This window comes from Branchiostoma floridae, chromosome 5 (assembly GCF_000003815.2).
Source record: "Branchiostoma floridae strain S238N-H82 chromosome 5, Bfl_VNyyK, whole genome shotgun sequence".
In the NCBI taxonomy this organism is placed as follows: Eukaryota; Metazoa; Chordata; class Leptocardii; order Amphioxiformes; family Branchiostomatidae; genus Branchiostoma; species Branchiostoma floridae.
In genome coordinates, this window is record NC_049983.1 from 1592846 (window position 1) to 1620348 (window position 27503).

At 39.5% G+C, this 27503-nt stretch overlaps 3 protein-coding genes across 3 annotated transcripts; all 3 read right to left on the reverse strand.

Annotated features, from left to right (window-relative positions):
- Positions 1-3241: 3241 nt before the first annotated feature.
- On the reverse strand, positions 3242-7654 carry LOC118416526 (kelch repeat and BTB domain-containing protein 2-like). The gene is made up of 5 exons (XM_035821656.1): positions 7593-7654; positions 5680-5940; positions 5061-5200; positions 4747-4956; positions 3242-4483 (listed from the first exon to the last, which is right to left on the reverse strand). Exons 1-5 carry the CDS (start codon positions 7641-7643, stop codon positions 3610-3612), a joined length of 1536 nt encoding a protein of 511 aa, XP_035677549.1. The 5' UTR covers positions 7644-7654; the 3' UTR covers positions 3242-3609.
- Positions 7655-13965: 6311 nt separating this feature from the next.
- On the reverse strand, positions 13966-18748 carry LOC118416527 (kelch repeat and BTB domain-containing protein 8-like). Its single transcript, XM_035821657.1, has 5 exons — positions 18687-18748; positions 17993-18253; positions 16237-16376; positions 15915-16124; positions 13966-15670 (listed from the first exon to the last, which is right to left on the reverse strand). Exons 1-5 carry the CDS (start codon positions 18735-18737, stop codon positions 14803-14805), a joined length of 1530 nt encoding a protein of 509 aa, XP_035677550.1. The 5' UTR covers positions 18738-18748; the 3' UTR covers positions 13966-14802.
- A 1609-nt stretch (positions 18749-20357) lies between these two features.
- LOC118416533 (ras-related C3 botulinum toxin substrate 1-like) lies at positions 20358-25576 on the reverse strand. Its single transcript, XM_035821664.1, has 5 exons — positions 25457-25576; positions 24215-24404; positions 22835-22897; positions 22290-22449; positions 20358-21028 (listed from the first exon to the last, which is right to left on the reverse strand). The coding sequence occupies exons 1-5, from the start codon at positions 25489-25491 to the stop codon at positions 20898-20900; spliced, it is 579 nt and encodes a 192-aa protein (XP_035677557.1). The 5' UTR covers positions 25492-25576; the 3' UTR covers positions 20358-20897.
- Positions 25577-27503: the final 1927 nt, after the last annotated feature.

The following is a 27503-nucleotide window of genomic DNA, read 5'->3' on the forward strand; positions in this document are numbered from 1 at the left end:
CGTGCAGTTAATAAGTTAATATACAAACACATCTCAAGCTACATATTTAACATTACTAAGAAACGAGAAGAAGCCGAACAAATGTATTAGAATAGTTTTAGAATCTATGTTTTAGAGTAGTCTTAGAAACCATGTTTACTGCTTTACTACCCTCTGTATCTATATGCCTGTACTTAGCCCGATAGGGCATGAATGTGCAATAAAGGCTATTATCAATTAATTAAAGTTAATCTGAGTTTTCGATATTGAAAATATGCCCCAGAGACACAATGTGTTTTCACAATGCTTATATATAAAAGTTATTAAAGTACGTCAGCACGTCTGGCTGTATACTAATATATCCATCGCTACACTGTGGTCAAGCTGAACTTGTCGATACATACATTTAAGGTGATATTTATCCTGTCTCGATATTCTTTTTACAAAGTGTTAATGTATTTTTATTTTAACTTTTTACAACATAAAGTGCTTTACTTTTGACAACTTAAAGTGCTCTATACATGTGGTGGCTTAATGCCCTAGTAGCCTTATTACCTCCATGAAATGTCATGGAGGTGAAATGTCATGGAGGTTATATTTTACCCCGCGTTTGTCTGTGTGTCTCTGTGTGTGTGTGTGTGTGTGTAAACAAAATAACTCAAGAACGGTTAGGCGGATTGGTTTCATACTTGGTGTGTTGGTAGTGTGTGATAAAAGCTGGAAATGATTAGATTTTGGGCCCCCTAGCGGCTCCCCTTGGTACTGCAGCGCAACTTCCGGTTTTGCTATCTCGGTGTTCTGAACATGCTATGGCCACGATTTTTAAGTATTAGAAAGCTCTTGTGCTCAGGAATGAATGACATAAGTTTGGGCCCCCTAGCGTCTAGTTTTGGGATAGCAGGGGCATTTTTGTCGAAAACTTCTGAAGAGGATAACTCAAAAAGGGAACAACGGATTTTCATGATTTTTGGTATGTAGGTACCTTAGACAATGTTTTATAAGGTAAAATACCAATTATGCAAAAAGGAATACATTTACATAATCAATGAGAATATTCTATCATAGCAGTTTTTCTATGTATCTCTTGTCCTGGACATGATATGGTCTTGACGTTTGGCTGGTAGATAGCTTGCAGTGTCATGCCAAAGTGGAGCAGGATTCAGCACCCTAACATTTAATTTTGGAACTGCAGGGGCGTTTTTGTCAAGACATTCCAAAGAGGATAACTGCAGAAAGGATTGACGAATTGGCATCATTTTAGGCATGCAGGTAGCTTTGGCAAAGATGTTCATAATGATATGTATGTTATGCAAATGAGGACTTAATTTGCATAATTAATGAGGGAATTGTATAATTACATTGTTTGCAATAACTGGACTTCAATAAATGTAACACTTGTTAATTATGATAGGTGGAATATAAGCAGAAACCAAATATGGTAATGAGGAACTAATTTCCATAATGTTTGTAACAACGCAAAACCGCCTATTGATTAATGATTTTATAATTTTGACATGTGTATATTAGTCAATGATGATTAACACCATGCATAAATTATGTTTATGTGTTAGTCAATTGCATGCATGAAATTCACAAAAGCTCTGAATATTCTTGGAGGTATGAGGTCGCCGAACTCTAGTTATATTTTACCCCGCGTTTGTCTCTCTGTGTGTGTGTGTGTGTGTGTGTGTGTGTGTGTGTGTGTGTGTGTGTGTGTGTAAACAAAATAACTCATGAATGGTTGGGTGGATTGTTTTCATACTTAGTGTGTTGATAGTGTGTGATGAATGCTGGAAATGATTAGATTTTGGGCCCCCTAGCGGCTCCCCTTGGCACTGCAGCGCAACTTCTGGTTTTACTATATCGGTGTTCTGAACATGCTATGGTCACGATTTTTAAGTATTAAATAGCTCTTGTGTTCAGGAAGAAATGACATAAGTTCGGGCCCCCTAGCGTCTAGTTTTGGGATAGCAGGGGCATTTTTGTCAAAAATTTCTGAAAAGGATAACTCAAGAAGGGAACAACGAATTTTCATGATTTTTGGTATGTAGGTACCTTAGACAATGTTGTACAAGATAAAATACTAATTATGCAAAAAGGAATACATTTGCATAATTAATGAGAATATTTTATCATAGCAGTTTTTTCTATGTATCTCTTGTCCTGGACATGATATGGTCTTGACATTTGGCTGGTAGATAGCTTGCAGTGTCATGACAAAGTGGGGCAGGTTTCAGCCTCCTAAAATTTAATTTTGGAACTGCAGGGGCGTTTTTGTCAAGACATTCCAAAGAGGATAACTGCAGAAAGGATTGACAAATTGGCATCATTTTAGCCATGCAGCTAGCTTGGGCAAAGATGTTCATTATGATATGCATGTTATGCAAATGAGGACTTAATATGCATAATTAATGAGGGAATTGTATAATTCCATTGTTTGCAATAACTGGACTTCACTTGTTAATTATGATAGGTGGAATATAAGCAGAAACCAAATATGGTAATGAGGAACTAATTTGCATAATTTATGTAAAAAAATGCAAAACCGCCCATTGATTAATGATTTTAAAATTTTGACATGTGTATGTTAGTCAATGAATAACACCATGCATAAATTATGTTAATGTGTTAGTCAATTGCATGAAATTCACAAAAGCTCTAAATATTCATGGAGGTATGAGGTTGCCGAACTCTAGTTAGAAACTAAAACTTGATAGATAGACGTTTTGCAATTATTGGGTTGTTCTTGTGATTTTATTTTCATATCAAGATTGCCTCTAAGAGGCGGGAAAAGTAACAAAACATAGTTGCGAAAAGAATCAAGATTGCCTCTAAGAGTCGGGAAAATTAACAAAACATAGTTGCGAAAAGAAATCTGTAATATCTTATATTCTACCCTCATAGTGAAATTATCTTTGGAAGTAACGAAGTGTGTTTTCATAGAAGGCATCACGACACAAATCATACATGGTTTATCTAAAGACTTCTTTGAAGTATGCGAACATTCACCTGGATGTGATGCTCTAATTAAGGGCTTTGTCCAGTACCCTATTGAGATTGAGATTGAGATGACAGTGCTTAACAAAACCAGGGCACTTTCTTTAAATCAGTAAGCATTTATTGCAAAAACGACACAAAAAGATGCGGATTGAACATACTGTGCGTAACTTGGCAATGGCTTTATACGCAAAACTATAAGTTAAATAAAGAATACAATGTTGAACATGCCACATAAAAAGATGTATGTAACAAAAATCCATCCTACATTTAATTACGTGAGTAGGGCTCCAATAACACCCACCTCTATAATCAAACAGTATTATAAATGGCATAGGATACTAACTAGAAAGGCACCCAATGTAATGTTATATTGTATGTACTCCTGTTAAACTTTAAGGCACAGAAAATCAGTTCAGTCATAATACAGAAATATGCCCTTATCAGTAAGAAAAAATGAAGCAATTCTGTAAATCTTCTTACTTCTACTAAAGTATAAAATCTAGTTCATTTATAGACTGTAGAACATTCAGTAAAAGCCAAGATCTAAACAACTTGTCGCTATTCAGTCCTAACCTATACTCAAAATGTTCTTATCCTGCACATTAACACTAAATAAGAAGTGATGTGTTTTTATGTACTCTTAAGATATGGTACGTACATACGTGCCACGGGGGAAGAAGAACCAAACGTATAATAATCATTATTATTAGGGAGGTTTGCATTCAGCTTTGCCCAGGCATCAGCAGACCTGTCATAAACATATACCAGATATACCATGTCGTCATGGAGGTCGCTATCACAGGCTAACAAAATGTGCAGCTGGTTCCCCAGTACGAAAAGGCTTTGACTACCATCAACATCGAGGTTTCCTGGCTTCTCCCAGCCACGCAGTTTCTGCCAGCGGTCTGACTCTGTGTCGTACACCATCGTGTGAGTGAAAGGGGAATCTGTACAGAAAATCTCGGTTCCCATGGCAACAGCTGTACAGACACTATGAAAGATCCCAGGTGGGGTCCTCTTGCACCACCGATCCTCCACTGGGTCATAGCGATGCATTTCCTTGTTTGTAAGGAAATAGATGTGTGAATCACAGGATAATACTGCTACGTCTTCAAAAGCCATGTCAAGCTGCAGCTCTGAACACTCCTGCCACTGGTTTGTGCGTGGGTTGTACTTTCTCATTTGCTGCAAAGACCGACCGTCATTAACAGCAAGGTAATAAAAATTCTGATCAACTTTAAAAAGGTGTTCCTCATACAACGAAAAGTCGTCTTCTGGTCTCTCAGATATCGAGGGCACACCTGATTGTTCCCAAAGGTTTACTACAGGGTTGTACTGAAACAGGGACAACTGCTTCTTATTCTCTGATTCTATAGTTTTTAGGATATAGATATCGTTATCACTGGTGACTGTGATGGCTGTGGAATCAGGAAGGTCTTCTAGCTTGTAACTACAGCTGATGTACTTTCCTTCCTGAGGGTTCATGAAGAGGAGCTCGTTGGAACTAGAGAGGAAAAAATACATCTGTCATTATAAGTGTCCAAAGTAAAACTGGACTGTAAACTTATAACATTAACTTCGTATAGGGATAATGCTGAAATCACAGCATGCACTGTACAAGCAAGTCTTATCTTGTAGCCCCTTAAGAAATGTCTAAAAGTATAAAGATGAATAAGAATAGTGCATTTATTGCAGGAACACAGAATTTGGAATGACATTGTGCAATGGTTTTTCACAGCTAACAAAATTTAACAAATAAGTAAGTACCCCGGGGCTGCATTGTACAGCAGCGCCATTTCCATGGTCATCCCAAGTCTAGGCTTCAGGTTGAGCTTCGCTTTATGTATGACATTTCTGATGACCTCATTACGCCCAGGATCCTCCCTGACCAAGGGGTGATCCAAGATGGCTGCCGTGTCGTCTGTGGTCAGCAGGTTTAAGCGGATGTGAGAGAGAATGCTGGGTAGGTGGTGCAGTCTGGAGGGTACAGGGTAGGGGCAGATTTAGCTGGCTGCCTGATATCACATCACATTCTTAATTAATTATTTTATGTTCAAACCTTAATTTGCACCTATACCCACCTGTCCTCCCTGCTGTGCTGCACCCATCTCACCACAGCCTCCCACACAGTTGTCTCCTCTTTAACATCCAGATTATCGTGGCTGATGATCTCAGTCAGCTGATTCAAACTCAGGCTGCAAAACTCCTCATTAAAGGAAAACTGTGATGCACAAAGTACACAAGTGCAAGGTGTTCTGATGTACAAAAACAATACGTGTATAAGATTATATACTACTCAACAATAGCAATCAAACGCTCAACAGAATGCGGTGTAAATGACTTAATTTTGTTCTGACATATACGAATGTGCATTTTTTTTATGGCTAATCTGAAAAGCAATCAAATGCCCTGTATGTATACAGCCTCTGTTACTGCCCATTATGTATCACACCGACTTTTCAGGCACATGGCATAGATGCAATCGGTTGTACCTTAATGGAAGACCTGCCATACCTAACCTCTTAACACCAACTTTTTCAACATTCTTTGTTATAGGGGGTCTATTTTTCTTAAATATTGCATACATCAGCAAAATTAATATTTAATCGTATCACAAAATTTGTGCTACAGTAGCTCTTTGGGCTAATTCATTAGGTAAAGATATAATGCACAGCTTACCAGCCCAATAGGAAGACTAACCTCAGAAAAGTGTCTGGCGCTCCACTGTAGACATTGCTGCTTAACAATGCCCACAGAGAAGACATCAGCAAACATGTACAGGTCCACACAGGTGGAGCGCTCCACGTTCATGCTCATGTAGCTGCTGCAGGTGTCTCTCACATAGTCCAGTTGGAGGAGGTCAGCTGCCTGGTACAGGGGCTGCACTTTGTCCAGGGACACATGGAGGGTTCCCGAGTAGATGTAACTAAGGATTTTCTTAAACATACCTGCATCCAAACCCTGCAAAACAGTAAATCATAACAATGTTCTACCATTAAACACATAAGGTGTCATTATCAGGGTGTTTAGAGAAGGGAAATGTATAAAAAAAATTGCTCTATTATTATATGGACGTCAATTTTTCCCCATTCAGTTATTTTATCTACTATAGTACATGATCTCTACTAATATGTTGTACTAGTAGTAACTTCATCTGTGCCCGATAACTGTAAAGATTACTAAAGAATTCTTTTTGTAAAAAAATACATGCTCATTATAAGGTAGCAGAGTACATTTTACTGGACCCTGCGACCTTAATGTGGCCACAAAGATGAACTTTGACCCAAAAATTTCAAGAGGTCAGTAGGTGGGGAGGGGGGTTGGCAAAAGGAGGGACAAAGGAAAGATTAATGAGCAAGGCTATTGACACACTCAGTGTGCCGATAGTCTGACAGGCTATTGACACACTCAGTGCACTATTTTTTTTTACACTAGAAACCACTAAAATGAGAAAATCTTACGATAGTATTTGACAGTCAACACTCTGAAAAAACAAGTGGCATTCTATGTCCATCATCAACCGAAAATACGATCTTTTTCACGCGTTACCGCACCATTTTTGACATCGGAATCTGTCATACAATAAGGTGCTAGTTTTACTGTCACCGCATGTGATCATGTTGGCTCTGTTTTGGAACACGTTTTCAGCTGTGTTTACCGACGAATTCCTGCCGTTTGGGAGAATTTGTGGCCTCAAAACTTATATTACAAGTGAAGCGAAGTTATAGTTGTTGTTTTACTTCCATCACTTTTAATGTGAAAGAACTTTATAGCGTCATAGCGAGATCGACCGATATGTTACGAGTACCGCGTAACCACTAGCCTGTTTGGATGACATAGCGGCGGGGAAATCCGCGCCGCTTCGACCAAAAAAAAAAGTGAATTTTGAGCAAAAATACCGCAGAAATATGGTTAGAAAAACCCACATTTTATTATTTCAGGGGTCCTTGGCCCAATTAAAAAAAAAATAATAAGTGTACCGTCCAAAATAAGAACGTAGCGGTTGGATTCTGCCGATCTGCGGCTGAAAAAAATAAACGTACCTAAACACGCACTCATGAAAATGCAGATCAAAAAGTCCCAAAGGTGGGTTTTGATGGTTCTGGTCGCAAGACTAAAATATTCTTATATCAAATGGATGTTTAAAAAGGTAAAAGGACAATTGAAAAAAAAAAAAAATCCAGCGCGGACTCGAACCGGGGTCGGAGCTGGTAACATGGATTCACGGGTCAACGCACTATCCACTACGCTACCGGCCAATTTAGGAAATGAGGCTGTATCAACAGGTATCAAAATGTAGGACATAACTTGAATACGTCCGTTCATTCCAAGATTCAAAGATTCTTATGTCTAATCTTCCGAACAATGTCTAACCAACTGTTGCTTGTGTAAAATGTCGGAAAGTCATGTTACAAGCTCTGATTGGCTGGCTAGCATCTCGGTGTGTCAATAGCCTGTTTGGCTATTGGCACACTGAGTGTGTCAATAGCCACAGCAAAGATGAATTCATTCGTTTTTGTAAATAATGGACTTCCCGTGTTTTGTATTTTTTCTAGCATCTTCAGGTATCTTCTGAAGTTATCTGTTTCACTCCATTTTGACTCCAGGCCTACCTGTAAAACAACCGTCTTCTGACGACTTTCCGCCATGTCACCTGTAAACATGGCCCTGAAGTAGGGGCTGGCCGCGGACAGAACAAGCCGATGGCAGGGAAACCGCCGGCCCTCGACTTCAAGGACGACATCCTGCAGTACCCCTGCCTTCTGTAAGTCACCCACAGCTCCAAGAAACCCGTGCAGATAGCTCTCGTCTTGGTAGGAACGAGGACGAACTGCGCTGGCGTGGGGTTCTTGGTCTACGGCAGCCATGTTGATGATGATGACATGACCCAAGGGTCAAAAGGTACGTCGGCTAGAGACCATAACTGATTACCCACATAATGTAACAGTTCCATGTCGATATACCCAGAATACGAGAACGAGGCTAACAAGTTTGGCCGTAACAATACCTGTGACATGTAGAAGATTAACGTAAACGAAGGAAGGTTGCAATTCATAACGTAAACAGCAGATTTTTTCATTTTTGCGACTAACAGGAAGTTTCTGTTTTGCCTGCCCTTAACCCTATTCAGACCGGGGGGGGGGGGGGGGGGGCTTTTGAGGCTTACGCTAGAGCCACCAAATTTGGAGAGTTTTCCTAAAATATTGTTGGCAACAATTTTACGAAGTTTGAAAAATTTTCAATTTTTTCTTGTTGCCATGGCAACCGTTTGTTGAGAGTCAGTTTTGCCAAAAATCACTATTTTTGGTTCTAACAATGTATTTTTTACATTTGTTTGCTATATTACTGTGATTTTGTTACATAAATAAAATCTTATATTATTTAACATATCTTTCATAATTATATATGCATAAATTATGCTAATTTGATGACGTCATCAGCCCCAAATCCAAGATGGCGGACCGTATGGCCAGATCAAGAATAACAAGCTAATTATCCCTTAAAATTTGTAACTACCTGGTATTTTTTCATCAAAAACCATCGAAATGAATGAATTGTCTATTTCCATTGCCCTTTGTTATTATTTGTTGCAAAAAAAGTATTTTTAAAAATTCACGGTGGTGGATATAATATGGCGGAGCCCAACTCGTATCTTAGATGTGCATGACGTCATTTTATGACGTCATATTGACGTCATTGATGTTGTTATTGGCAACGCAAGGCGTAACAAACATTATTACTCTGTTATCTGCACTTGTTGTTACATTTTTTGTAGCATCACTTGAAGTTTTCTGAGAATACCCTTTTTTCATGGGTTTGGCCAATATAATCAAATTGATGACGTCATAATTACGCCATCTTACGTCAACGTAACGTCAAACGTCTTCTGCTTGTCAGATATTATGTCGACATCATGTCCTAAAAATTTGGTGGCCCTACGGCTCGTCGTTTTAGTGTTATAGGACTTAGAAGTGGAGGTCCTCAAAAGCCCCCCCCCCCCGGTCCAGGGATGACCAAAAAAGCCCGGTCTGAATAGGGTTAATTTAGATTTTGGTTTTGTAGTCACACTTTTCCTAACAATTGACGTTACGTTTTTACACGTCTTGGTACGATGTTAATGTATATAATGTTACATAGTAACCAGATGTTGGGACTGTTCATGACTTACATTGGAACGTTACTTCATAAGCCCAATTAAGCATGCTATACAGGTACGATCGGTGCCGTTAGTTTATCAGAGATCATTCCGACTACCAGCTGTAGTGCCATTGAAACTTCTAAAAACGAGACATCTTATTGCTTTCATCATTTAATAATTGTTTCAAGTACATACAAAGGTGGAACTAAATTGACTTACTCATTTGTACAGATCATAAAATTACAGGTGTTAAGTTCATGGAATTTTGGTACATAATGATGCATATACATTCCGTTCAGTACAAATTCCTGTATCAAAAGTAAGTAATTAATGATGGGGATAAAATCACCAACACGACAAGAAGGAGGAGCATTTCTTGCTTGTCACCAAAAATAAAGCTTGGTATGATAAACAAAGGGTTCCAACTCCAAAGCATACAACTTTTCCACATTTTTGATCGCTGCAATTAAAACTACAATACCAAAATAAATACTACCGAAAATGAACGACACATCAACTTCATCCCATATGAAATACAAAAAAAGAAAGTCAATCAAAAATTAAACAATGTTTCTAACTAACTCCATCCCTATTGCACATAGTGATACACACACAGAATTCCAGATGATCAGATGTTTCCTTTTACATGTGATACAACCAAGGGCTGCTGTCTTAGAAGCAAAGTGCTACTTACAACAAACAAACATACTTAAAGTATACTTATGCCTCTGAGAGGATATACAGCAAAAGTTGGCAGCTGCACTAGTGACATAATCAAACTCATGTGTCACTTAGGTCTGCAGTGCTATATATGTCAGCACACCTGGCAGGTAGACACGTGCCACAACAGGTGGACAGTCCCAGTCCATGTCAGGCAGGGTGACATCCAACTCTCTCCAACTACCTTTACACCTATCATAGACAAGTACATGTTGGCGTTCTGGATCATCAGTATTTAAATACACATGTAGCTGGTTCTCATGTACAAATAAATTAGCACTGTAATCCTCAGCCTCGATAGGACTTTCCCAAGCTGGAAGCTGCTGCCACCTGTCTGCCTCAGTATCGTACACTGACACAGAAGTAAAGTCAATGTCTGAATGGAAGATCTCAGTACCCATTGCAATACTGGACCAGGACATATCGGTAAAATCAGTCAGTGGGGCTCGGTTGAACCAGCAATCCTCCTTTGGGTTGTAACAGTGCAGATATGTTGAGCTTAGCAAATAGAGGCAACCATTTGACACTGATGGTTCCATGTACGAAAGGTTAACTTTGAGCTGGGAACAGTCCTGCCATTCAACCGTGTTGCTGTCATACTTCTTCAGGGTAAGGTTCTGTGTCTGTGACGGGTAGGTCCAATTACAACCAAAGTAATAGAGATGTTGATCAAGAGCCAAAAGGTATTGGTCTGTTAGCGATCCGGGAAGCTTCTCCACTAATGACTTCTGTTCCCAGACACCCTTCATTTGCTTGTACAACAGCAGGGACATATGAACCTCTGTCTCCTTTGTCAGAATGTAGATCTCGTTGTCACTGGTGACTGTAGCACCGATGATATGAGGGATTTCAGGGAAACTCCAGCTAAAGTACTTTCCTAATCTGGGATTTATGCCATGCATCTTGTTGGGACTGAAAAAAAAAAGAAATTTGAGAATTTAAGAACAATGCACACATCTAGCTTCATTCGTATGGGAAAGGATTAAGATTGAGGTCAACTACATCCAACATCATATGTTTCAGCTAGTCTGTAGATGGGGCCACAAGGGCAGCAAAAATTTGTATAATGTCCACACCAAGCTTTAGTTAAATAAGTTCAGACCTGGTTTCAAAGAAAAGGGCCATGTCCTCTGCACCAATCCCAAATCTTGGCTTCGAGTTGGATGCGCCTCTCAGTACCACATTCCTGTTGATCTCAGAACTCCCAGGATCCTCCCTGACCAGGGGGTGATCCAAGATGGCTGCCGTGTCAACAAGATGGCTGCAGTGTCAACTGAGGTCAGCAGGTTGAAGCGGGTGTGAGGGAGGATGCTGGGTAGGTGATACTGTCTGTAGGGTACAGAGTAGGACCAACGTTTTGCGGACATGTTTCAACATCACTTAAGAAATTTCTGGGATGTTGAATCTGGTATTATAACCTACGGAAGTGGTAGTAATGAAGTTTCAAAGTTTATGTAGTCATTTAATGTGTACACAGAATTACCAACCGGTTAGAGAAATAGGAGATATCTATAGATAACACCCACCTATCCTCCCTGCTGTGCTGCACCCATCTCATCACAGCCTCCTACACTGTTGGCTCCTCTTTAACGTCCAGCTCATCATGGCTGATGATCTCAGTCAGCTGATTCACACTCAGGCTGCAAAACTCCCTGCTGGAGGCAACCTGCGAAGACACAGATTACATGTACATGTATGTTACGTGGCTCATGTGCAAATCAAGTGTTCATAGGTAAAGCCTTCTTAAAACTGAAAAAAAAAACATTGGGAAATGGGTTCTATTCTGAATTCTGACATAATACTGAAGGCCACTGTGCAGGGTACTAAAATTACAAAAATGCAACCAAATATGATTTGCTAACGTATTGCAATAATTTTTAACACAAGGACTTATTTTTGTAGAACCTCAAGGCAGATTATAACCACCCTTGTATTAACCTAACCCTTGTTATAGAGGAGAGAAAAAATGAATTGACCTAAGTGCTATAAAATTAAACGACCCACCTCAACAAAGTTTCTATGGATCAACTGCAGACAACAGTTTTGGACAATGTCCACATAGTACATATCAGCAAACTTGTACAGGTCCACACAGGTGAAGCACTCCACGTTCATGGCCATGTAGCTGCTGCAGGTGTCTCTCACATAGTCCATTTGGAGGAGGTTGGCTGCCTGGTACAGGGGCTGCACTTTGTCCAGGGACACATGGAGGGTTCCCGAGTAGATGTAACTCAAGATCTCTCCAAGCATGCCTGCATCTAAACCCTGCAAAACAGCAAATGGTAACAATTTTCAAATGCTCAACACATAAGGTATTATTATCAGGGTGTATAAAGAAGGGAAATATATCGTAAATTTTCTTGATCATTTTCCTCCCATTCTGTTTTTTATCTACATAATCTTTACTACTTCTTACTAGTTCTTCATCTCTTGCTGTTAACTGTAAAGAATCCATTTTTTGTTCAAAATACATGCTCATTATAATGTGACCGCAAAGCTAGACTTTGACACCCAAATCCCTAAGAGCTCAGTAGGTGGAGAGGGGGCATATCTAGGGACAAAGGAAAGTTAAACGTTTGTTAGTTTTGGTAAACAATAGAATTCCACTGTTTTAGATGTTCTCTATGGTACGTAGCATCTTTGGAAGTTCTTTGTTTCACTCTATTCTAACTCTATTCTACACCAAACCTACCTGTAAAACAACCGTCTTCTGCCGACTTTCCGCCATGTCACTTGTAAACATGGCCCTGAAGTACGGGCTGGCTGCGGACAGAACAAGCCGATTACAGGGAAACAGCCGGCCCTAGACTTCGAGGACGACATCTTACGTACCCCAGCATTCTGTAAGTCACCCACAGTTCCAAGAAACCCGTGCAGATAGCTCTCGTCTTGGTAGGAACGAGGACGAACTGCGCTGGCGTGGGACTCTTGGTCTGCGGCAGCTATACGAGGTGCGTGCAATAAGCAATGTCCCTGACCCATTTCCCATAGCAGGAGATTAATGAAACTTGACACAGATATTAGTCATTCCCTTCATAGAAATCACCCAGAGTTATGCATTTCTCCCATCGTTTGATGCAGCTCTGGACACCGTTTTTGTAGGACACCCCAGGTTGGTCCTCCAACAGATGCCTCATCAATGGCAGAAGAGGGACGACCAGGTCTGGGAGCTGTTTCCACAGACTTCCGGCCACGTTTGAATTCAGGATGCCAGCGTTTTACAAGGTCATATGATGGGGCATCATCACCATATGTTTCTTTCATGTCATCAAAAGTCTTCTTTGGTGTGCGTCCTTTCAAATACAAAAACCGGATCACTGCGCGACACTCAACTGGCTCCATTTCACACCTGGTCCATTTCGCACCTGACTCAATTCAAACACCAGTAAATCAGAAACCACAATTAGTTCAGAGCTGTCTTTTGCAACATAACCCATAGAGATATAAATCATTACACATACAAAATTTAATTTAGATCAAACGACTGAAAGGGACACTACTTATTGCACGCCCCTCGTATGTTGGTGATGATGGCATGACTCCGTGGTCAAAGGGTAGTTAGACTTGATAAATATGTACATTATGGCATATATATGACATATATATATATATATATATATATATATATATATATATATATATATATATATATATATATATATAGGAGACAAATATCATCGGCAAAGTCCGTCCAGGTATATAGCAGTATGAATGCTACCATCTCTCGTGATGGAAGGATGTCTGCCTTAAGACACAGAAAACCAATACCAACATCCGTACATTTGACAGGAAGGATTTGTTTACTCTTTTTTCGTGCAGTTAACTTGAAATTTCGATATTGAAAACATGCCCCAAGAGACACAAGGTGTTTCCACAATGCTTATAAGTAAGTCAGCACGTATGGCTGTATACTTATAAATCCATCTCCATACTGTCGTCACGCTGAACTTGTTGATACTTACATTTAAAGGGATATTTTAAGTCTGTCTGCATCTTCGATTTACAACGTGTTAATGCTTTTTATTTCGACTTTTGACAATATAAAGTGTTCAATTCATGTGGTGGCCTCATGCCCCAGTAGCCTTATTGGAAACTTAAACATGATAAATACACGTTTTGCAATTCTTGGGGTGATATTGTGATTTTATTTCATATCAAGAAGGCCTCTTAGAGGCGGGAAAACTGATAAAACAAAGATGCGAAAAAAATCTCTAATATCTTATATTCTACCCTCCTAGTGAAATTATTTTCAGAAGTAACGAAGCATGTTTTGATAGAAGGCATCACGGCACAAACCATACATGGTTTATCTATTCACTTCTTTAAAGTGCAAACATAACACTACCTAACAAAATCATGGCTCTTTCTTTCAATCAGTAAACATTTATTATAAAATGATGCAAAAAGATGCGGATTGAATATAATGTGCGTATCTTGGCAATGGCTTTGTGAGCAAACATATAAGTTGAATAACAAATACAATGTTACACACGTCGCATAAAATTATGTATGTAACATAAAGTGGAATCATATGTTGAATGATGGTAAAGTTTCTAAAGGGCATGGTATCTTTACCTGTGTGCCATCCTACTTGTAGTTACTTGACTAGGGCTCCCATACCCATACCACCACCACTCACCAAATATATTATGAATGGCTTAGGATACTGACTTGAAAGGCACTCAGGGTAATGGTATCTTGTAATTACTCCTGTTAAACTTTAAGACACAGAAACTCAGTTCAGTATCTTATAGAAAAATGCCACTATCAATAAGAAAGAATGAAGCATTTCTGTAAATCTTATTACTTCTACTAAATCATAAAACCTGGTACATCTATTACACTATAGAACATTAAGTAAAAGCCAAGATCTAACCAGAATGTCACTATTCAGTCCTTACCAAAACTCAAAATTTTCCTATCCTGCACATTAACACTGAATAGCGTATGAATTGATGTCTTTTTTATGTGCTCTTAAGATATGGTAGGTATATACGTGCCACAGGGGAATAAGAACCAAATGCATGATACTCCTCATTAATAGGGAGATTTGCCTTCAGCTCTTTCCAGACATCAGCAGACCTGTCATACACATATACCAGATATACCATGTCGTCATGGAGGTCACTAATACAGGTTAACAATATGTGCAGCTGGTTCTCCAGCACGAAAATAATAGGAAAACGGGCAACATAAAGGTTTTCTGGGTTCTCCAAGCCTTGCAGTTTCTGCCAGCGGTCTGACTCTGTGTCGTACACCATCGTGTTATTGAAAGGGAAATGTGTACAGAAAATCTCTGTTCCCATGGCAACAGCTGTACAGACATAAGGAATGATCCCAGGTGGGGTCCGCTTGGTCCACCGATCCTCCCTTGGTTCATAGCGATGCATTTCCTTGTTTGTGATAAAATAGATGTGTGAACCACAGGATAATGCTGCTGCGGCGTCAAAAGTTATGTCAAGTTGCAGCGGTGAACACTCTTGCCACAGGTTTGTGTGTGGGTTGAACTTTCTCATCTGCTGCAAAGACCGACCGTCATAAACAGCAAGGTAATATAAAGTCCCATCAACTTCAAAAAGGTGTTCCTCATAGATGTCGTCTTCTGGGCCCTTAGATATCGAGGGTACACTTGCTTGTTCCCACAGGTTCTTTGCATGGCTGTACTTAAACAAGGAGAACTGATTCTTATCCTCTGATCCTTTAGTGTTAAGGATGTAGATGTTGTTATCACTGGTGACTGTGATGGCTGTGAAATCAGGAAGGTCTTCAGGCTTGTAACTGCAGCTGATGTACTTCCCTTCCTGAGGGTTGATGAAGAGGAGCTCATTGGAACTACAGCGGACAAAATACATCTGTCAAACTCTCGAAATTAAAACTGGACTGGCAGCTTATAACTTTCTACAGGGATAAGGCTGAAATCGCAGCAGACACTGTTCTGCAAAATGTTAAGAAATGTCTAAAAGACTTCGCAGTTATTGGATGAACAGTACATTCATAACAATTAATTCTATTGCAGGACCACAGAATGTGGAAAGATAAATTGCACAATAGCTGTTCACAGCTGGTATATACGTACTCTCCGGCCGTATTGTACAGTAGCGCCATTTCCGTGGTCATCCCAAGCCTCGGCTTCAGGTTGAGGTTCCCTTTCTGTACCACATTTTGGATGACCTCAGAACTCCCAGGATTCTCCTTGACCAGAGGATGTTCAAAGATGGCTGTCGTATCGTCTGAGGTCAGCAGGTTGAAGCGGATGTGAGGGAGGATGCTGGGTAGGTGGTGCAGTCTGTAGGGTAAAGGTAGGTGAAGATTTAGCTGGTTGCCTGACACTATGTATCACATCATTTTTTTAATTAAGTTTATGTCATGTTTAAACTACAATGTGTACCTACACCCACCTGTCCTCCCTGCTGTGCTGCACCCATCTCACCACAGCCTCCCACACTGTTGTCTCCTCTTTAACATCCAGCTCATCATGGCTGATTATGTCGGTCAGCTGATTCACACTCAGGCTGCAGAATTCCTCGCTAGCGGCAACCTGTAGAGGACAAAGTACTTAGCACATGCATGTGTATAGTACTGTGGAAAGCAACCTTTATAGGCAAATAATATCGAGTGTATTTGCAGCCAGTGCCACAGGCAGGTACCCAATGTGTAGGGTAATGAGGCTGTTTAACGTGTTCGAGGCCCCTCCTCGAGCACGGGACCCCCGTTTTACGTACCTCCCGGAAGACGATTTCGTGGAAAACTTCGTGAGGCTACAGCAATCCGGACGTCCTTGGTTGGTCTCCAATCCAAGCACTATCTGGACCGCGCGTTGCTTAACTTCCGAGATCGAGGGATCGGGTGTACCAACGCTTAAAGCTAAATTGCACTGAATTTTTCCTTTGTATTATTCTTTAAAGCATCTTAAAAGGTTACAAAATTCAAACTTGTAGACTATAATATTTAAGATAACGTCACTCTACTTATGTAGGATAAAAAAACACTTAATTTGAAACGTTTTATAACAAGTTTATAATACACAAAGTGATTCTTGTATAACTTTAAGGACAGGTGACAACCACCCTGGTATGACAGGAAAGTCTTAAGATCAAAAATCTTTGCCCAGGGTTTCTATGGTTCTACATAGAAGACTATCTCCTACCAGGATGTCAGTTGCTAAATTGACTCCTCACATACTTCCAACATCAGATATGGCTTAGACCCAGTGGGAGATATCTACCCGTCTGGCTACCAAGAGCAAAAAAATTGGTATTACAACAGAAGACAGGAAGACATTTGCATATTAATCAAGATTTCAAAAATAATGTCCACAAATATTTCAAGAAATTATTGTCAAGCACAGGAAACGGGCGAAGATAGTACTGTAAATGCAGAAATGTTCGCGGTGGATTTATGTTCGCGGTTTTCGCGTTGGCCATTTCACCGCGAATTTAAAACCACCGCGAACATTTTTCCAGGGTATTAAGATACTACAGTGCATGGTGCTACCGTGAAATTAAAACCACCACGAAAAGTCCTTTTTCCCGCTACCGCGAAATTAAATCCCCGCGAACTTAAATGCATTTACAGTACCTGCAAGCACCAAACCGAAGTTTAGTTGTTCACAGGTTTTGTTTTTTTTTCACACAAGAGCTCGGGCGTAATGTTGTATCAGGGCCTACAGTTCCAAATCCTTGTTTAAACTGCATTTCAGCAAAGACCAGCCCCTGTCAAGTTTGAACTACTTACATTTTGCAACTTGTAACTGTCTTCCTCAAATCTCAATATGGCTTATGGTGATATTCATAGTTGACCAGTGTTCACTCAGGGGCTTTGTAGGACTGTACAACAAGTTGTATCTGGGTCAAATTGAGAAACATTCCAGGCAGACCATGGCAAGCTATGCTTTATAATGTTTGTAAGCTGAATCGTGAAGCTATGCTGAATTGTGTGTAGCCATACTTCGATTCTTTATCTGTTCAAGACTACTGACTTATGTGCATTTCAAAACTGATTCGAAGAGTAACTTCAATACTTGCTAATCTGTATTAGCCTGCCTCCACTGATGTGAACACAGCGGTAGTTGGGACCAGACTAAGGGCTGGTAGTTAACGTGAGCCGAATTTATTGGGTGATTTTAGTGACCTACTATCAATACATCACACCCACCTCAACAAAGCTTCTATGGATCAGCTGCAGACAAAGCGTCATGATATGGTTTACAGAGAAGACATCTGCAAACTTGTATAGGTCAACACAGGTGGAGCGCTCCACGTTCATGGCCATGTAGCTGCTGCAGGTGTCTCTCACATAGTCCAGTTGGAGGAGGTCGGCTGCCTGGTACAGGGGCTGCACTTTGTCCATTGACACACAGAGGGTTCCCGAGTAGATGTAACTCAGGATCTCTCCTAACATGCCAGCATCTACACCCTACAGAACAGTAAATCGTAACAATGTTCAAACATTTACCACATAAGGTATCGTTTAGGGTGTATAAAGAATGGAAATATATCACAAATTTGCTTGATTATCTTAAAAAGGTAAATTTTTCCTTCAATTCTGTTAATTTACCTACATAATCTCTGCTACTTCTTACTAATACTTCGTCTGTTTCTGATAACTGTAAAGAATTCTTTTTTTTTTTGGTGAAAAATACATGCTCATTATAATGTGCCCACAAAGTTGAACTTTGATCCCAAATTCCAAAGAGGTTAGTAGGTGGGGAGTGGGCATAACGAGAGACAAAGGAAAGTTATTTTTAACATTTGTTAGTTTTGGTTAACAATGCATTTCCCCTGTTTTAAACGTTCTCTATGGCATCTTAAGAAGATCTCTGTTTCACTCTATTCTACACCAAACATACCTGTAAAACAACCGTCTTTTGACGACTTTCCGCCATGTCACTTGTAAACATGGCCCTGAAGTAGGGGCTGGCCGCGGACAGAACAAGCCGATGACAGGGAAACCGCCGGCCCTCGACTTCAAGGACGACATCCTGCAGTATCCCAGCCTTCTGTAAGTCGTCCACAGTTCCAAGAAACCCGTGCAGATAGCTCTCGTCTTGGAAGGAACGAGAACGAACTGCGCTGACGTGGGGTTCTTGGTGTGCAGCAGCCATGCTGATGATGATGTCATGACCCCAGGGTCAGGGGTTAGCTGGGTAGAACCGACTATTACTGATTACCCACATAATATAGCAGTATGAGTGCAGAAGATTAGGAAAAACTATACCGGTATTTGTACCGCTGACTGGAAATATTTCTTTATTGTTTTTTTTTTCTAGAAGTTAATTTGAATTTTCGTTTGTTATTGAAAATATGCCTCACGAGACACATGTTAGCACGTCTGTAAGCCGTTACACTTTTAATATATAATCGAAGTTTATTAGCCCGTAGGCTAATTGAAGGTACATGTTAAACACAAAATAGGGAATATGAATATATTGAAATGTTTTATTGCAAATTCATGCCAATTGGTCTTATTGAAGTGTAAAAAAAACCAAATACATAAATAAATAATCTAAATAAATAAATAATCCAAATTCTAACATGCACAGATTAAGTGCTTGTATGTATATACAGAATGTCGAGTAAGATTCTAAAACTTACGTTCCTTTTGCGGGTTTTGACTTCTTTTTTGAAAACAGTTGAAAATGAATTGTCCCACATTTTCTGTGATAGATTGATTTGATGATCTTAGCAGAAGGTGTGTCTTATGTTTGTGTGTGTGTGTGTGTGCGCGTGCGTGTGTGTGTGTGAGTGTGTTTAATGAAAAGTTCGGTCTGATTTCGGACACTCAAGGCATGATTTGGGGTAAAGGGCTGTGTTCGTGAAACTCTAGTACTAAGACACGACATGCAACTACGTAAATAATGACAAAATTGTGCTATAACTCTGTTACCTTTATCCCCAAATTTCCCTATCTGTATCCGTATCTGTATCTTTATCTATATAGCCGGTATAACCGCCGTTCGGCGTAACACGTTAAACACCTATCTACTGTAAAAAAATTAAAAGATGAAAATTATGTTTCCTACAATCAACCATTGTAAGGCATTGTTGACCATATCATTTTACGGAATGTGCTTGTAAATTAATAAAAGGTATTCTTAGAGGACAAGAAATTCAACAGTGCTGACTGTTATATAAGTATTGACGATGGTAGGCACAATGCTTCTACTTTGCTACAGGGATACACTTCTATATATAAGTTTCCTTGCAACGAATTGTTGCGAAATGTACACACATTGTGAGATCGCGTGGCGTTAGAATTTTCAATAACTAGCATATATATCTTGATAAACTAACAACCATAGCATAGCCGACATCACATTCCTATTGTTTAACTTTTCTAAATTGTAGTTAAGAGAGAAAACGCCATCTGGTTTTCAGATTGGACCAACACGTTGACATTTTACTAATTTTCTTTAAAATGCATGGATGAGCAAAATTTCTTAGGTGTTCTTATTAATTGTTGCTTTGAATTGAGGTCAATATTCTTGAAACGTAAGTTAGAGATTTGTAAAGATCAGTTATTTAAACTCACTGTACTTAATTCCAGGCAACTACTTTAGCCGTCTTTTCAACGATACAGCAGTCCATAAAAACATGCTGGCCAAAACAGACATATGTAAGACTTAGGTCCCATTTCCGAAACGCCAGGCTGGGATGTATGCGAAAACGAAAAATATAAGTACTTACCAAACAGTATACACAAATTATGATCCTGACTAATTTCTTTTAGGTTCTCTATGTTTTGTTGCCTTTCTTATAATATTTTTTCTGAAATCTACCCGGCTCCGGGCTGATAATTGGGACCTAGGCCTAATAAGGGGGACACTTCTAATTGCATTTGTATATGAATTATAAACTGAATTGGTATGTTTAGGAAGAAAGACCCATATACAACGATTCATTACTTTTCAGTTAAAGGTAAAATGTAGAGCACTATGTCTTTTTGCCATTTTCTACACTGTTGTGTCAAGTGTCTCTCCTCTGGAGGAAAATATGGCTTTAAAATCACAGTACAGAAAAATTCCAACCACACATGCTTCTCTACAGCCAGGTGTAGTAGTTTAGATGATGATGCACTCTTTCTTTTTCTTGGGAACCTTGGTTGGACACAGCACAGCACGGATGGCTTCGTCAAAAACTGTCTTTAGTCCTTTCTGGGTCAGAGCAGAGCATTCCAGATACTTCACAGCACCTAGAGGACAGGGATAGAGATGGATCAACGGGGGTTACATGTGTACCCAAACTTTATCAGGTGCAAGAACAGGACCTGGACCTACATGCACATGTAAACAAGATAAGACAAATATTGTCAAGTGTTTTCCCCTTACGCATATAGCCGAATGTCTTTTGTTAGTGGTACATTGTCATCTTTCGATGCCTAATCTCAATGCAAAAGTTTTGTTTTGATTTTAATTTTCATATGCAAACGTGTCATTTTTGGTCTGAAATATGGTAACCAATAGTGTCTTTCAGTCGGGGTTTTCATGTCAACTTTAATGCCTTTTCGTCCTACTGATTGTTCGGGAGCTCATCTTGTTGATTTGATATGTTGAATCTGTACTGTACTACGCAGTGCTGTACCGTAATGTACTACCACATTCTATACTTAGCGTGGTGTAATTTACTCTACTGTGCTGTTCTGTAGTGTACTTTGTAGTGCTTTTAGTTGTTGTTTTAACCGTAGGAAAATACATACAACTTTGAATTTGTTTTAACGGTAGGAACATACATTTGCATAAATTTTGTGTTATGGGTTCGAAGTTCAGATTTTTTTTGATGGTCTGATTGGATTTTTTCAGTCCCTACGAGCAAATTTTCAGAGCCCTGATTTCAGTTGATGAAATAATGATTTTTTTAGTTGTAAGCACTGAAAATGTTGGATTCAGTCATACACTAAAAGCTTCTGGGTACAATACAGCATGGTGCTGTAAATGCAGTAATTTTTGCGGTCTTTTTATGTTCGGGTTTTTCACGTTGCAAGTTCACCGCGAACTTAAAACCACTGCGAATATTTTTTCATAGCAGTAACAGACTACAGTACATGTTGCTACCGCAAAATTTAAACAACCGGGAACAGTCTTTTTCCCGCTATCGTGAAAGTAAATCCCCGCGAAATGCATTTACAGTACGGCATAGTACTACAAAGTACACTACAGTACAAGACAGTAGAGTACATTACAACACGCTACAGAATAGAATGGTGCAGTGTATTACGGTGCAGCATTGCACAGTACAGTACAGTGCAGTATAGTACAGCACAGTATAGTACACTACAATGATTGGTGGTGAACCGCGGAGTAAAACACCAAAAATGTCAGCACATGCAACGGGCGTATACTGTACATGGGACGGGTCGCATGAAAAAAAAATCGTACTTGCCCGATCGCGAAAGTTTGGTTGGACATGCACTTGCCCTGGACAATCGGACTAGTGGACCTGTCACATGTACTTACCGATGCCCTTCATCATTTGCAGGCCCTGTGGGTAGGTGATGGGAGCCAGCCTCTTCTCCTGAAGCTTGTCGATGGTCTCCTTGTCATCGCGCAGGTCCAGCTTGGTCCCCACCAGGATGATGGGTGTGTTGGGACAGTGGTGCGAGACCTCAGGGTGCCACTATACATCAACAACAACAACAACAAAATTTATGGGTCAGATGTTGGCACACTGGCGCACCGAATCTGTAGGTTTTTCAGCTTTTGATACCCTTTTTTGACAGATTAACCGTGAGGCTCGGTGGGCGTCACTCCACTCCCACAAAAAACGTTCCTAATATGAATAATAAATGTAAAAGTACCATAATTCTTCTAAGTGGAACATAATGAGACAATCAACATTGTGACCCGGTCACGGTGTAAGAGATTTAAAGGTGTACATAACAAAGCATAGATTGGAAGTCATTTACATAACCAGACTATATTATGGAGATATGAGGTCTCCGAACTGTCGTTTTCTATGCAATTCTTTTGTTTTCCTGCAAATCTTGTTCCTTACTGCTTACCTTGGCACGGACATTCTCAAAGGATGCAGGGCTGATGAGGGAGAAACAGATCAGGAAAACATCCTGGAACACAGCGGCAACCAACTCAGACATGTAATATGTTCAACAGACACTAGGTGGCGCTATTTACACCCAAATACAAGATCATACAAATCATAGTCACCATAGACAATACGAACCTATCATTTTACTTGCTATTACTATCCATCTTCTATTACGACGGGACATCTTCAATACAATTGTTGTATGTGAAGATTCCTTTCCTTGGGCCTTTAACAAACATGGCAAACAAACTGCTCAACAATATGGCTTCATGTTAATGTACATGTAGCAATAACAAGAAAGGCCGGCATTTGCATGTGCAGTCCTCAGGTGGGGTCAACAACCTTGAGGTCATTGACCCCTCTGCCCATAGAAAAATGACCCCCCCCCCAAAAAATTTCCAAATACATCATTTTCAAGTGGTTTCTGTCAAAAATTATACATGTGTCATGTGAATGCATATGTAGTGCACCCAAAACCTTGGTCATTTGGAGATATAAGGTCGCCAGGTTACAGAAGCCAAAAATAAACGTTTTTGATCAAACAATGGCCAAAGAATCGCATTCTGTTGTAATATATACCGAAAGTGTTATCGAATCTAATGGGCAAATAATCAAGGCACCTCTATACCACATTTCAGATTATCCTCTTTGTAATACCAGGGCACATGGGGTAAAACATGCAGTTTAGGTCTAAAAGAGCCCCCCCCCCCCCCCCAAAATCAATAAAATCATGTTAGAGGCATTATGACAAAGAAAATGACAAGAAATAAGTAGAACATTGGCCCACTGTACCCTTGTAACAAATTTCAGGTCAGTTGGGCCAGCAACGACGGAGATGAATAAGTTTGAATATTTGACAGGAGAAAGAAAGAAAGAAAGAAGAAGAAGAAACCCTACAAAGACAATGTATTTTATGGCATGGCTGACATATAAAAATATGCACATTTATCTTTGACTTTGACTTTATTTGTAACCACATTTAGCTTAACAATATTTGAAATATTGCATCAGCACTTTAATCTTAATTATGATCCTATATCATTGTTGAAATATTTTTATCGGTGAATATACTTACTGCTGCAAATAACCATGCAAAACAGGACTGATTAACACTTCGCGGCACCCACAGTATCGCAGATAGCAACAGTAGCAGGCTTACTTCACATCTTCTGGGTTAAAGGTCATAGGACTGTACCAACTCATAATTTGACTGTCCCCATTTTCGCATCAAATCCATCGAAAGAATCTGCAAGAAAGAATCAACAAGTACCCTGACCAAGATCACTACGTTCCATCTACTATATGAGGAAACAAATGGAATGAAAAAGTAACTCACAGTCTGAGGATAGGACAGTGGGCGCAACCTGTCATAGTCCTCTTGCCCGGCAGTATCCCACAGTCCCAGGTTGATAGGCTTGCCGTCTACCATCACGTTTGCCGAGTAGTTGTCAAACACGGTAGGAATGTACTCGCCGGGAAAGGCGTTGGTCGTGTAGCTGATCAGCAGGCATGTTTTACCCACAGCGCTGGAGGGAACGGTGAAAGGCAATACATGGTTGGACAAGTCCACTAGTCCTATTGTCCAGGGCATTAGTAAAAGTGCTAAGCGTCAATTGCATGACCTACTGGACTTGCCCGATCGGGCAAGCCAGATTTTCCCATTTTGAGATTCATATATACATGTCCCTTTTTACAATCATGCCATCAAGCAATGGTCTCAACATAGGCATTGACAAGAATTCCATTGCTGGAATTGAAAATGCTTATAATTAAAGTGGCACTGGCAAGTAAATTTTTATGTGCTTGCCCGATAGGACAGTTGAATGTTAGAAAACGTGTCCCTCCCTGGGCCTGTAATAAAAATTGTTTATTAATTACATAATATACAAATTGTACATTGAGCAATATTACGATATATTGTAGAAGGCGGCTGTAGCACCATTAAGTCACTGTTAAGTTGTTTCCGATTTGGAGTCTGTAAAAGCACCGTTTATTCCATTACTGTGCAATATGTGAGCATACGATAGCGCTATGGCAAATTGCAAACCACTGTAAACACGCAATTTTCTAAATCATCGCAAACTAAAACATTTACAGCATGTAGTATACAAAGGCTACCAAGGTCCCTGACAGTCATATAACGAATTAGTCACAATACGTTCTGTGGATTAAAATGAATTATAGCTTTAGCCTGATATCCAGTCGTATTATGTTTGAATTATAGCCTTTATTCCGATATCTAGCTGTAGAGAAAAGAAGAGACTCGGGAGCTATAATAATTTGACCGTATAGACCAGGCTGTCATGTTTTTTTTTAATCTGTCACATTACAGAACCGATCTGGAAACAAAAATCAAGGTTCACATTTGTTCTAGTGCTTTAACAAAAAACAAACAACAAAGTTTACAATAAAGTCACTACCTGCGCCAGAAGAACTCTACTCTACTCTCAGTCTAAATTAGTCAAGCATAGACAAGTTGGACGCAGTTCCTCCTTTGTACCGGGGCCGTTTTTTTTAAATCCAGGATTATATTGAAGTATATATATAAACAAACGACTCCATTATAGTATTAACTTACCCGTCGCCGACAACAACACATTTGATGGCCTGCATTGTCCTTGTTTCAGGGGAAACTGCGCTTTCTGCACCAGGAGGAAAAGTCCAAATGCCAGGCAGAAACAGAAAAACCCTATTCACTAGTTTCACAATTCCCATAATCCTTTGCTATGGGGATTCGGAAATGGATGTTATATAAGTTGCTTTCAGTAGTCTCATTGTACGAAATAAAGGTGGAACAAACTTAACACATAAGATATTGCGTTGTTCGGCAAATATAGTACTACTGTTATTAGTACTTGTAATTTTTCGTTATCAAAATCAAGTAGCCAACACGTCGCCACTGTGGCAGTTAGTTGGTTTCGCCCGATGACCTAACGGGTCACGACTTACGTTTTTTCTGCAGCCTTTGTTCGTTGCTGTCAGAAAGTGAGTAAACCTTGTCCTGTGCTCAGTTCCGCACCAAACTGCCATCTCTGTGATGTGTTCTGTGCTCACATATTGGTGAAAAAGTTCCTGTGTCCGCGGAATCGATTCCTGGTTCCGGGCAGCCATATTGGAACGCCGAGGCAAAGGATTTTGGGAAGTTTGAAAACGGTGAATAACCAGTTTTGCTAGTTTGATGACAATTGTCTATTCCACAGTGGACACAATCAGACAAGTAGCCCGGGGTGTTGTTGGTTCAAATTTTAATGTTTCTTTTAAACATTCTTGTAAAAGAGATAATCTTAACCCTAAACCCACTGAAAATGGATAGAGAAAACCGCCAACAACCAAGGGAGGCAGACAGACAAGGGTAAAATATACTGGAACAACAACAAAAAGGGGGGCAGACAGACAAGGGTAAAATATACTGGAACAACAACAAAAACTTTTAAACATTCTTGTAAAAGAGATAATCTTAACTAATCTAAACCCACTGAAAATGGATAGAGAAAACCGCCAACAACCAAGGGAGGCAGACAGACAAGGGTAAAATATACTGGAACAACAACAAAAAAAAACAATGATATCGCTACGTTAACCGATGTAATACAAGCTGATATAAAATACAGGTCAAACGGTGTTGCAAAAAACTACCACTAATTAACCCTCATCCGACCGTATGGGGTCATTTTTGACCCCAGACGTATATTTTTATCTGCCATAGCAACATTTTTCATCGGAGAAAAAATTTCTTCCATGAATTTGTTTGTATACATGTCTTACAACATCGACCAATTTTTCACCGAGTTTTGACCATTATTGTATCAGCTATACTTGAAAGTTTGTGTGTGGTTCGGTGGGGTCAAAAATGACCCCAGCCAATTATGAATCATTAATTACGTAAATATCAAGAAATTTCAATAGAATAACAGGCATTCATCAGCATTGCTATTACAGCAACAAGCTTATAGTTCCTTAGTTGAATAAACAACGAATATTTCCTAAGAAATATAGTATTTTAGTGTAAAAACAGGTTTTTCGACATTCTGCATAAATTATGACAATGAGCACTAATTACCTATGCCAATGAAAGGGAAAATGTTTCTAGTAAATTAGGAAACGATATATGGACAGAACGTGCAGAAGGAACCAACAAGAAAGATAGTTGCGTGAAAATATACAAGAGTTATTGTATGTATGTGTTTAGGTGACGGGCTATGGTGCATAATTAAGTAATAAATTCGTTACACTTCACAAATATTATATCTTTTCTTGTCAAATAATATAATTATGCTATCAGAATGTTTGTCGCATCAAAATTATTGTTTAAAAATTGATGAGACAAAACCATTGTTACAGTAAGTGGAGTATGGTAGATTTTTAGAGCAAAATGTGGTTTCTCCTTATTTTCTGCATAAATTATGATAATGAGTCATAATTACTGACACCAAAACTTGTCAAAATATTTTTCAAAGATTGTTGAAACAGTAAATGCATGATAATGACAAAATAAACCAACAGAAATATGTCTATGGGCAAAACAAAATGGGGTCAAAAATGACCCCATACGGTCAGATTCGTCGTAAAAATGGAACGGTCGGATGAGGGTTAACCAGTGGAATACAAGCTTATCTGCGTAACAA

Bases quoted from the DNA above. Each gene is read 5' to 3' on its own strand.
- LOC118416526 (XM_035821656.1), bottom strand. From the start codon at position 7,643: ATGTTTACAGGTGACATGGCGGAAAGTCGTCAGAAGACGGTTGTTTTA. The intron at 5,201-5,679 runs GTTAGTCTTCCT...TGTGCATCACAG, and splicing joins GCGCCAGACACTTTTCTGAG to TTTTCCTTTAATGAGGAGTT. The intron at 4,484-4,746 runs GTACTTACTTAT...TTTCCTCTCTAG, and splicing joins CTGTACAATGCAGCCCCGGG to TTCCAACGAGCTCCTCTTCA.
- LOC118416527 (XM_035821657.1), bottom strand. From the start codon at position 18,737: ATGTTTACAAGTGACATGGCGGAAAGTCGTCAAAAGACGGTTGTTTTA. The intron at 18,254-18,686 runs GTATGTTTGGTG...ACTGTTCTGTAG, and splicing joins AAAAGACGGTTGTTTTACAG to GGTGTAGATGCTGGCATGTT. The intron at 16,125-16,236 runs GTGGGTGTAGGT...TTTACCCTACAG, and splicing joins CAGCACAGCAGGGAGGACAG to ACTGCACCACCTACCCAGCA.
- LOC118416533 (XM_035821664.1), bottom strand. From the start codon at position 25,491: ATGCAGGCCATCAAATGTGTTGTTGTCGGCGACGG. The intron at 24,405-25,456 runs GTAAGTTAATAC...CGTTCCCTCCAG, and splicing joins TGTGTTGTTGTCGGCGACGG to CGCTGTGGGTAAAACATGCC. The intron at 22,898-24,214 runs GTGAGTTACTTT...GCTGTGTTCCAG, and splicing joins CACTGTCCTATCCTCAGACT to GATGTTTTCCTGATCTGTTT.